The 11,854-nt window shown below is 58.2% G+C and overlaps 1 protein-coding gene across 1 annotated transcript; it reads right to left on the reverse strand.

The window, feature by feature from the left end:
* Positions 1-201: 201 nt before the first annotated feature.
* Positions 202-2,501, reverse strand: FZD9 (frizzled class receptor 9). Its single transcript, XM_030301583.1, has one exon. It carries the CDS (start codon positions 2,499-2,501, stop codon positions 726-728), a length of 1,776 nt encoding a protein of 591 aa, XP_030157443.1. The 3' UTR covers positions 202-725.
* Positions 2,502-11,854: the final 9,353 nt, after the last annotated feature.

The following is an 11,854-nucleotide window of genomic DNA, read 5'->3' on the forward strand; positions in this document are numbered from 1 at the left end:
AAGAAAACAGTCTTTCCCAGGGCCACCAAACAGGCTAGAGTCCCCAGGGCCAGAGGTGTCCTCTCAGGGGATTCCTAAGTATCCTGGCAGGCATCCTGGTCACACTTTGGGAAGCGGGAACCCAGGACTCGGGCAAACAGGTTGCCCAAAAGAGCAAAGACTGGTGAGAGGGGACAACGCACACACACAGAATCTGGGACTTCCGCAAAGACAGCTGCTCCACAGGGACGTCCTCCTGACCGGAGGGGAGGCAGAGGATGGGGCTGGGGCCGTGAGGCCAGCAGCCACCCAGCTCACCCCACCAGGGGGACTCCTACAGGACCCTCACTCTCTGACCTTACCCCCTTCCCAGCCCACAGAGGACTCAGCAGTGCCACACGGGGGTTTATTCCAGTCACAGCTTCCAGAGAAACTCAACAATAAATTACATCATTAAATAAACTCCCTGCTGGACCACGCCCCCTTCTGCCCCTCCTCCTCTCCACCTGCTCCCCCAGGACCCTGTGGGGACCTGGCCAGGCCCGCCCCCTCCACTGGGCCACAGGGGAGTGAGCCTCACTGGGTCTCTGTGAATGAGGGTGGAAGGAGAGGCTCCACACCCTGGTCCTCGGCCCCTCGCACTCACTTGCCTGACCTTGACAGCTGGGCAGCTGCTAGTCAGCTGTCTCCTCCGGGGGGGGGGGGTGCAGGAGGGGGCAACAGCCGCCCCACACAGGCCTGTGTCCCTAGAGGTGCGTGGGGTTCTCCAGAGAAGGGTCCGTCTTAGTCATGTGCAAGACCACGGTGGGGGCCTTATAGTGGCAATGGGTGCCACGGCCATAGCCCCCGGGAGCCCGGCAGGCCTTTGCCCGGGCCCGGCCAGCTGCCATCTTGCGGTGGCACAGGCTCTGCCAGGTCTGGAAAGTCTTGGAGCTCCACACCCAGACACCGCTGGTGATGCCCACCACCAGCGACATGAAGATCTTGAGCATAAAGACAGCCACGGTGGGCACCGACCCCCCTTGTAGTGAGCAGTCCCTCCGGCCCCCGGGCATGGTGGCTGCCAGGCAGGGCTGCTCTGTGGCCCGAAGGCGCCAGAAGTCCATGTTGAGGCGTTCATAGACATAGCACACAATGACGCAGGTGGCAGGCACCGTGTAGAGGATGGAGAAGACCCCAATCTTGACCATGAGCTTCTCCAGCTTCTCCGTGTTGGTGCCGCCTGTCTTCATGATCTTGCGGATGTGGAAGAGGGCCACGAAGCCGGTCAGGAGGAAGCTGGTGCCCAGCACCAGGTAGCAGGAGAGGGGAACCAGAACAAAGCCCGTCAGCGCGGCCGCATCCATGCTGGCCACGTAGCAGAGCCCGGTCAGCTCGTCGCCCGCCACCTTGCGCAAGGTCAGGATAACGATGGTCTTGAGGGCCGGCAGGCCCCAGGCCGCCATGTGGAAGTAGCTGCCATGGGCCTCGATGGCCTCGTGGCCCCACTTCTTGCCGGCTGCCAGGAACCAGGTGAGTGTCAGCACCACCCACCACAGCGAGCTGGCCATGCCGAAGTAGTAGAGCAGCAGGAAGACGAGCGTGCAGCCCGTGTTCTCCAGCCCCTCCTGGATCACGTACAGTGCTCCTGCCTCCTGGTCGCACGCCACGCTCTGGGCGCCGGCCACCGCGCGGATGAGGAAGGCCAGCGAGTAGACGTTGTAGCACATGGACAGGAAGATGATGGGGCGCTCCGGGTACTGGAAGCGGTGGGGCTCCAGCAGGAAGGTGAGCACGGTGAAGGCCGTGGAGAAGAAGCACAGCGCCGACCACACGGCCATCCAGACGAGCGCGAAGTCCTTGTCGCGCCGCGACCAGAACACCTCGACGCCGGGCCCGCAGCGCGGCGCGCACGAGCGGCTCTTCTCCACGTACTGGAACTTCTCTGGGTTCTCGCAGGTGCCGCCGCCGCCCGGGCCTGAGGCGGGGTCGCCGGGGGGCCTCGCGGGCCGGGGCGCCACGGGCAGCATGCCCAGGCCCTTGTGGGGCTCCGCAGGGCCGGCCGTGGCGTTCTCGGGCGCCTCCATGCAGAGCGCGTGCGGGTCGTTGCGCGTGGGCAGCCGGGCGCAGTCCAGCGAGTCCGGCCAGCCGAAGTTGAACTGCTCCATGATGGGCGCGCAGCGCAGGCGCGCCTGCTCGCACATGGGCCGGCAGGCGGGGATGGGCGTCGAGACCTGGTCCGTGCACATGGGCGCGTACAACGAGCACAGGAAGAAGCGCAGGTGGCTGTGGCAGCCGTACTGCACGAGCGGCGCGAACTCGGCCAGCTCGGCGGCCGCCTCACCCTGCGACGTGTGGCCCAGCAGGTTGGGCATGCGGGTCAGGTTGTAGCCGATGCCGCGGCACATGGGGATCTCCACCGCCTGGCAGGGCGCCGGCCCGCGACCGCGCTCCGGATCGAAACGGCCGATCTCCAGCGCCGCGCCGCCCGCCGCCAGCAGCTGCCACAGCAGCAGCGCCCGGCGGAGCGGCGGCACGGCCATCCCGGGCGGCCCCGGCCGAGGGCGGGAGCGCGGCCCCGGCTCACTCGGGCCGCGCCGTCCGGCGCCCCCGTGCCCGCCCGCCACGTCGCGGGGCGCTGGCCATCGCCGAGCCGCCCGCGTGCGTCCGGGCGCCCCGGCAGCGCGCAGGGAAGCCGCCCGAGGGAGAGGAGGCGCCGAGCCCGCTGAGCCGCCACAGCCGCTGCCACTCGAGCGGCCGCGGAGCCAGAGCGGGCGCCGCCTCCCGGGGCCGCAGCTACAAGCCTCGGGGCGGGGCGCCTGGCGGACACGCCCAGAGGCGGGCCCTCCGCGCGCCGGGCACGCCCCCCGCCGGGCTTTAAAGGCGCCGCGTCTCGCCGCCGCGCGGGGGCATCGGCGTAGGCGAGTCCCGGCGGTATGGGCTGCACGTGCGCCCTGGACATGCGCGCTCACACTCGGTGCTTCCCCTTCCCTTGCTTTCCCCGCTCTCCCAGCGACTCACGTCGAAGTCGAAGACTTCCCCGCCCTCCACCCCGGGTCGCCTCTCTTTACCCCAGGCGGCAGACCATTGTTAGAGGCCTCCACGCATTGGGAAGCCTCCGGCTTGTATTCCAGTGGCTTGTATTCCAGTGCTTCCTGTGCCTTCACCAGTTGTATGTGAGTTTGGGCTCTTCTCCCTCAGCCTCAGTTTCCTTTTCTGTAAAACAGGCAGATAGATAATCCTGTAAAAACAACCACACATGCTGCTTATGGGTCACGCTGCACACTTGACTTCATTGGTCTCTACTCCTCAATCCAGGTGGGGAAACTGAGGCTCAGAGGAGTGACATACCCACGGGTATGAAGCTATTAGGTGTTGCATTTGTTACTGTCTCCGAACTTATTTTTCTTGTTTTGTTTTCTTGTTGTTTTTAAGATATTAATTTTTTTAAGTAATCTTAAATGAGTAAGGTCCGAACTTACAACCCCGAGATCAAGACTCATGTGCTCTACCAATTGCACCAGCCAGGCGCTCTCCCCACCCCCGTACTGGTTTCATAAGGTTGCTGCGCTCCCCTGGGGGACACAGGCTCCGCCCCCCCCCCCCCCCCAGGGTGCCACCTGGCCACCTCTGGGACACCCTTAGAAAGTGCTTCCCTTAGAGCTGAAAGACTGGGCTTTTTATTGATTGATTATTTTTTAAAATTTATTTTTGGGAGAAGACAAGCAGGGGAGGGGCAGAGAGAAGGGGACAGAAGATCCAAAGTGGCTCTGTGGCTGACAGCAGCGAGCCCGATGTGGGGCTCGAACTCACGATCCGCAAGATCATGACCTGAGCCGAAGTTGGAGGCTCAACAGACCTCCCCAGAGCGTCACCGAGGTGCTCCATGGACTCTGGGCTTTTTAAATCAAAGTATAATTGACACATAACCTCATACTAGTTTCACATGCACAGCATGACTCGCTGTTTGCGCACATTGGGAAATAATCAGCCCCCACGTCAAGTGGTCACCATCTGGCATGGTACACAGTTACACATTTTTTTTCACCAGTGATGAGAACTTCCAAGATTCACTCCCCACCGCCCCGCCAGTCCCCGGCAGAGCCCTGTTCTCCTTCCTGTGCCTGCAGAGCAGAGGGGCGATACACAGCAACGTCCCACGGGTACCTTAGGAGTCCACCTCATACCCTCCTCACCTAAACCTGAGAGCCATCAGGATGACATGAGACTGTTACCCCCCTGCTTCCATGGGCAGCTCCTCAACCACGGGGAGCGAGGAGGACCGTCCTCGTGGTACAGATGGGTTCACCAGTGCACAGTGAGGTATCTGTGACCCCCTACGGGTGTGGCTCAGTCCGCCCGTGACAATGAGTGAGATCTGGAACTGCGACCCCTGAGCGGCCTACCCCGCCCCACCCTGCCTGGGGTTGTTGGGGGCCACTTGGAGTCCCAGAGCACCTGTGTCTGCCCTGCCAGCTTCCCGCCATGGCTCCCAGAGAAGCTCTGCAGGGAAACACAAATGCCACCCAGCAGACCACCCACGGGGCTCTGCTCTGGTCTGGGACTCACTTAGAGACTATGGTCCCACCCCCACCCCAGGCCCTGCCCCGTCTGTCCTCACCCCCTTGACTTTAGACGTACCTGGAAAACTCAGACTCCACAGGTCCAGACGCACTAGCAGCTGCTCAGGGTGCTGAGAGACAGGCTGAGGGAGAGACCTGCCCTGCAGGGCGGCTGGGAGAGGGGCCCAGGACCTCCCATGAACGGTGCAGGCCCTGGGCCAGGCACTTCACACAGTGGCCTTTCTAACCCTCCTAACAGTCTTGCAAGGACTTCTGTAACCATTTTACAGATGAGGAATTGAGGCACAGGAAACCCTAGATAATTTGCTGGGATTACACAGCTCGGAAGGATCAGGGTGGGCGTTCAGGCTCTTCCACGGCATGAGGCTGCCTGTCACCAGCAGAGGAAGGGCACCTGCCCCTTGTGGCACGTGGTGGGGCCTCAGGCTGGTGCACTCACACCGTGTAGAGACTTGCCTTCAGGGAAGGGAGAAGGAAAGGTGGGGGGCGCTCTGTGTTGGGTGTGCACCCAGCCTCATGCTCTCGGAGTGGCCCCGTGAGATTGGGCGTCCGTGGAGGGGCACTCAGCCCACCTGAGCCACGACGGGTGCGGCTACAAGCTCCCGACCTTCCCAAGGAGGTAGGGTATCTTGCAAAAAAAGGACCTGGCATTGACCCCCTGGTCAAGGATAACAGTTTCCCAAAATGTCAGCAGCAGCTTCCCATTGCCCAGGGTGAAGCCCACGCTCCTGGGGATAAAGCCCTTCCAGGCACAGCCCCCAACTCGCCTCTTCATTTCCTGCCGTGACTTCCCCCGCCCACTGTATCCCCCCCCCCCCACCTCCCCACCCCCTCAATGGAAGCACCAAGCCACATCCTGCCATCATGCCTCCAATCTCCCCAGACCAGGAGGCCTTTCTCTCCTGCCCTGCTTGGCACAACCAGCCTCCAGCATCACCTCGCAGGGGCAGTCCCCCAGCCCAGCTCTCCTAGATGGGGCTGGAGGGTCTGCTCTGTGGGCCCAGGGTCCTTGTCCCCGCACTGTGCACTCACAGTTAGCCCTCCATCCATCCCCACTCCACCCTAATACCAGCAGCTGCTCGAGGACCTTGGGAACATTTTATTTCTCTGTGTGTCTGGCCTCCAGGAGGCAGAGGTGCATGAATGATAGCGGGGGCCCCGCGTCAGGGTGTGTGTAGGAGGTGGGGGCTCCAGAGGTGCCCCTCTGCTGGCAGCCGGGCGGGGAGGCTGAGGCCGGTGGAGGCTTTTCCCACCACCAGCCCTGGCCTGGGAGCCAGGTTTTTTGTGCTCCTGTCCCCCAGCAGGGCGGAGAGGAGTCTGGGGGCCCTTCCTATGTAGCAATGGGGGAGAGGGCGCCCCAGGAGCTGGGGGATGCCTGGACTCTCACCATGGCAACAGCTGCTCCTGGGAAGCCAGAGGTGGGGGTGTGGAAGGGCCCCTCCCCCATGCAGATGCTGCCTGGAGAGAAGAGGCCTCTTGGGCCGCCTGCCCACCCACCCGGCTTTGTCACTCGATCTCCCTCTTTACAAAGGCAGAACAATACCCGAGGGCTCCCTGAAAGGGAGACTATGGACTGGGAGGAGGGGGATTACCATCAGTGCCCACCCCCATTCCTGCTTCACTGGGCAGAGGGGCCGGAGACAGGGGCGAGGGGGTAGTGGAACCCTCTCTCAGCTCCTCCCGGGAGAGGCCTTCCTTCCTGGGGGTCCTGCACACGTGAGAAGGGACACCTCCCCACCTGTGTCCCCCACGCCCCTTTTGTCACCCTTGCCTGCACTCCCAGAGGCCCTTCTTCCCACCGTCTCCCTGACTATGGCCACATATCACGCCCACTGGACACTTGCTGCCCTGCCCTTCCCCAGCTTGGCTCTGACCCTGCCTCCTCCAGGACACTCCCCTGCTGGATGGCCTTGGTGCCTGTAGCTGTGCCCTCTTCCCCACCAGCCTGGGTGTCTTTGGTGCCTGGCCTGGACAAGCTCCCATCAAAGTTTGTTGAATGAAAAGCACGTTGTAATGAGGAGGGGGCCGGAGATCTTTCTGGAAGAGCCTGAATGCAAATGGGGCTTGAGGGCGGGGGAAGGGTATTGATTGGGCCCTGGAGCACAGAGGTGTTTGTGGGAGTAAGCAGGCCCATCCCGCACCTTCTCCGGGTGCCCAGGTGCCAGGACACCCTTCAGGGGGGCTGTCGCTGGTTGGGGAGGGCCCGCCAAGCTATAATGATGCCCCTGCTCCTGGGCAGGGGCAGGTGCAGAGTGACGCCACAGTCTGGGCAGGCAGAGGTGGGCAGTGCTGGGACAGGGGAGGCAGGGGCAAGGTAAGTGTGTGCGTTCGCACAGGGTCATGCAGGGGCCTGGTTGCTTGTGTGTGTGTGCACGCGTGCCTGTGCATGGGGCAGGGCCAGTTGACATGCTCGGTGGTGCTCAGGGAATGGGCCCGCCTCCCTGAACCCTGGTTCTGACTCGATTTCCCTTTATGGGGGTGTCCACGGCTGGCCTGGACTGTTCTATTCTTTTTTTTTTTTTTTTTAATTTTTTTTTTCAACGTTTATTTATTTTTGGGACAGAGAGAGACAGAGCATGAACGGGGGAGGGGCAGACAGAGAGGGAGACACAGAATCGGAAACAGGCTCCAGGCTCTGAGCCATCAGCCCAGAGCCTGATGCGGGGCTCGAACTCACGGACTGCGAGATCGTGATCTGGCTGAAGTCGGACGCCCAACCGACTGCGCCACCCAGGCGCCCCGGGACTGTTCTATTCTTACTAAAGAAGAATTTAAAAAACTCCTTATTAGGGTATTTCCAGTTTTCACAACTGATCAGCATTAGAGGTGAGGAGAGAACTAATCCTTTCCCCTCTCTTTACAAACCCAGCCCTCGGACAACCAACGTTAAGAGTTCAGGCACTTCTCAGGGTGCCTGGGTGGCTCAGTCGGATAAGCGTCCGACTTTGGCTTAGGTCATGATCTTGCGGTCCGTGAGTTCGAGCCCCACGTCAGGCTCTGTGCTGACAGCTCAGAGCCTGGAGCCTGTTTCGGATTCTGTGTCTCCCTCTCTCTCTGCCCCGCCCCCGCTTGTACTCTGTCTCTCTCTCAACAATAAATAAACATTAAAAATTTTTTTAAAAAAGTTCAGACACCTCTTCTGATACTTTCTTACTTTGCAAACACATACATGCATAGTCTAGTCTTTTCTTAGCTTTTGTTTTACTGAAATGGAATTAATATTCTACATTTTACACCTCATTTTCCTCACCTAAAAATCTATCATGGATACAGATAGATGGATGGATAGATGATTAAAATAAGCATAGCACAATGTCGATGGTGGAATCTACATTCTTGGTTCAACTTTCTGTTCATTTTAAAGTCTCATAATAGACTATTTGAAAATAATCTGTCACGAATGTCTTCCTGCGTCGATACACAGGATCCAACCCATTACCCATTCTTCTTCTTTTTTTTAATTTTTAAAAATTTTTATTTATTTTTGAGACAGAAACAGAGCACGAGCCGGGGAGGGGTAGAGAGAGAAGGAGACACAGAATCCGAAGCAGGCTCAGACCCGACTCGGGGCTCAAACTCACGGACCGTGAGATCATGACCTGAGCTGAAGTCAGACACTCAACTGACTGAGCCACCCAGGTGCCCTTAACCCATTCTTCTCTGATTCCCACTGTGTGGAATTATTATAAATTATTTAGCTAATCCCCTTTAGATAGACATTTAGGTGGTTTCTGTTATGATTTCTATTACCATGCAGATAAATGAATATATGTATCTATATTCAGGGTCTGCAAAAGGTGGTCCACAGGCCAAATCTGGACCCACTGCCTGTTTTTGTGAATAAAGTTTTACTGGGACAAAGTCATGCTCACTGGTTGACACAGAATCTTCAGTCTTTGAGCTACGATAGCAGAGGGAGTTGTGATAGAGACTACATGGCCCGCAAAGCAGAAAACAGTTACTATTTGGCCCTTTATAGAAAATGTTTGTCAAATGCTGAATGTACTTGTGCTTTTATTTTTATAGCATAGAGTCTGAGAACTTGTTAGATCAACGGGTATATGAGGTTTTTTTTACAGCATCACTGAGGTACGTTATTGATGTGCAATTCACATATTTAAAGTGTACAATTTTGGGGCATCTGGCTGGCTCAGTCGGCAGAGTGTGCAACTCTTGATCTCGGTGTTGTGAGTTTGAGCCCCACCTTGGGTGTAGAGACTACTTAAATAAAATCTTAAAAAAAATAAAGTGTACAATTTGATGACTTTTGACGTATGGATATACTTGTGGAATCATCACTGCAATCTACGCTGATAATGAGTATCTTCTGGTTAAAATGCAACTATCTTGCCGGGCACTAGCACGTTCAACTGTTAATAACTGGTACATAACTTATATACAATAACTGGCCAGTATAGTGTGAAACGAACTTAAAAATAAGTCCTGGGGCGCCCGGGGGTCTCAGCTGGTTGAGCAGCCCACTCTTGGTTTTGGCTCAGGTCATGATCTCACGGTTCATGGGATCAAGCCCTGCGTTGGGCTGTGGTCAGAGCCTGCTTGGGATTCTCTTTCTCCCTCTCTCTCTCTGCCCCTCCCCACTCTCCTTTTCTCAATATAAATAAGTACACTTTTTAAAAAAAAAGTGTATTTATTTTTGAGAGAGAGAGAGAGAGAGAGAGAGTGAGCAGGGGAGGGGCAGCGAGAGAGGGGGACAGAGGATCCCAAGCGGGCTCTGCGCTGACAGCGGAGAGCCCGACGCGGGGCTCGAACTCACAAACCATGAGATCGTGACCTGAGCTGAAGTCAGACACTTAACCGACTGAGCCACCCAGGCACCCCTAAATAAATAAACTTAAAAAAAAAGTACCATATTTTAAGTATTCATTTACCTTTTTTTTTTTTTTTTTTTTTTTTTTTTTTGGTGAGCTCTGTGCCCGATGTGGGGCTCGAACTCAGGACCCGGAGATGATCAGGAGTCGCATGTTCTACCAACTGAGCCAGCTTGGCACCCCTAATTTATATCTTATTTGGTCCTCTTAACACCTTATGAGATGGCTCTTATTTTAGTTTTCATGGGCTTAGGGAGAGTTAAAGCTACTGGCTTAAGGGCAAGCAATAGTGCCAGGATTAAAAAATAATAATCGTGAATATATTCTTCACCCCCAAAAGTTGTCTTGTACCTTCTCTCCCCTTCCCAGGTGCTGGACTGCGGTCAGTACAGTTTGGTTTGCATTTAGTTTACATGAGTGGAATGTTAATGTGATTTTGTAGGAATCACATCTTTTGGCAGCAAATATTAACTGAGCACCTCCTTTGCGCCGGGAGCCTTTGCTCGCACAGCACAGGCCGGGCTAGCCTGGCCGCCTGCTCTCTGGTGGCCCAGGGACAGCCCGAGTCGTAGATGGGAGAGCCACCACTGTGGTGTCAGCCGATTGCTGCGGTTAGAGAGACGCCAGGGTGCGTGTCAGAAGGTGATACACGAGCTGGGTCTCAAAGCTAAGTGGGAGCCAGGTAGAAGAGAGGGAAGGGTGTTCTAGACAGAGGGCACAGCCTTTGCAAAAGCCTTGGAGAGAAAAAGGCAGCAGCCTGCCAGGGTCCGTAGTGGAGGCTGGAAATCTGGGATTTACCGTTGGGCAACGGGGAGCCTGGGAAGATTTTAAGGGAGGGCATGCTATGGGGGGCAAAGGACAAGCGTGGGCTCTGCGGCAGGGGGCGGGTGCAGGCAGGGACCCAAAGAGGTGACGAGTGCGAGTGCGCGAGTGTTGGAGGGGAAGGTGCTCTCAGCGGGCCAAGGGAAGGGGAGAGGTATTTGAGGCAGAGGGTTGCAGAGCTATGAGCAGGAAGCAGGCCCTCTCAGCGCAGGGACTCTGGGGTTGCTGCCGGGAAGAGGCACCCCTCCTCTGGGGAGCCCCTCGTCCTGTGTCCAGCCCCAAGCCCTGCTGGGGCTACTGCAGCCACCCTGGGGCCGGGGCGGCCGGGAGGCGCCCGCGGCTACTGAAAGCCGCTTTTGTGCGGCAGCTCCAGCTCCTGTTTCGTTGACGTTGGAACCTGCTGCTTATTTATCCAACTTGAAGGGAAATTCAGCAGCAGCGGAGGGGAAAAAAATAACCTCAGCTGCCGAGCAGGGAGGAAGGAGGCCCCAGCCCGGCCCCTGCCGCCTCTGCCGCCCTGCCCAGCGCAGCCGGGGGCCTCGGGTCCAGGCCCACAGGCTGTCCCGGCAGCAGACGGGCCTCGTGCTCCCTAGCCCGGGTCTCCCTTGGCTCCAGGGCCCGGGACCACCCCCCCTCTGAAGCTGCGGTCTGCAGGGCTGGCCTCTGGGGCTTCCCCAGGGAAAGTCACCTGCCTGTGGGGCAAGTGGGCCCTGACCACCAAGGGTCTCACCTCCTTACTCCGCCCCTGCCTGGGGAGGCTCCAGGCTGGACAGTCCTGAGCTCCTGAATGTGTTCTGGAGCCTTCCTCCTGCCCCGCCCCAGCCCCCCGCCTCCGGGGCAGCCAGCATAGGAGCCTGGCTCTAGGCCACACTGGCCTCTCAAGGTGTGAGGGCAGAAGCCTGACAAGGCCTGTCAGATGCAGAAGCATGACCTTTAGCCACTCCGGACCGTGGCCTCCCTCAGCCAGGGACGGACGTGTGGAGGAAAAGGTGTGGACGCTGCCCCCAGGCCCCCCCCCTACGGCCCAGGGAGAGCCTCCCACTGCTTCACAGCCCAGACCGCCTCCCCTTCCAGGCTCCAAGTCTTTCAGATTATGGTCCCAACCACTCCCTGTGTCCTGTGAGGCCCTTTCACACCCATGACCTTATTTGCCCCATTTTACAGATGAGGAAACTGAGGCTGAGTGGTCAGCTGGACCTTGGGCCAGACACTTGGCCTATGCCCTGCCTTACCTCTCTGCCTTAGGTCATCCCACCAGGGAGTCCCCGCATCCATGGCCCCGTCATTGTGTCTCTCCCAGCTGCGGCACAGGCAGGGAGGATGTCCCTCCATCTTGGTCCCTCCCTGGTCCTCGCCGGTTGCTTGTCCTTCCTGGGTGTGCTCTGGGGAGAGGCAAGGGGAGCGTTATCCCACGAGAAGGACAGAAGCCTCCTTCCCATACGTCTTCTCCTGTGGCCTGTACTACCATTTCTGCAGGCATCCCCACCCCCCTGGGGCAAACCACACGTGGATCTTTGACGCCTCTAGGCTGCACGCAGGATGGTTCAGAACACAGTTTCTGGATTCAGCTGCCTGGGTTCAAACCGTGCTCTGCACCTGTCATCTCAGCTAATCTGTGCAGCCTCCCTGGGCTTGGGCCACATCTTGGCTCAGGACAACCCT

Source organism: Lynx canadensis, chromosome E3 (assembly GCF_007474595.2).
Source record: "Lynx canadensis isolate LIC74 chromosome E3, mLynCan4.pri.v2, whole genome shotgun sequence".
Classification (NCBI taxonomy): domain Eukaryota; kingdom Metazoa; phylum Chordata; class Mammalia; order Carnivora; family Felidae; genus Lynx; species Lynx canadensis.

Coding starts and splice junctions, on each gene's coding strand:
- FZD9 (XM_030301583.1), bottom strand. CDS start 2,501: ATGGCCGTGCCGCCGCTCCGCCGGGCGCTGCTGCTGTGGCAGCTGCTG.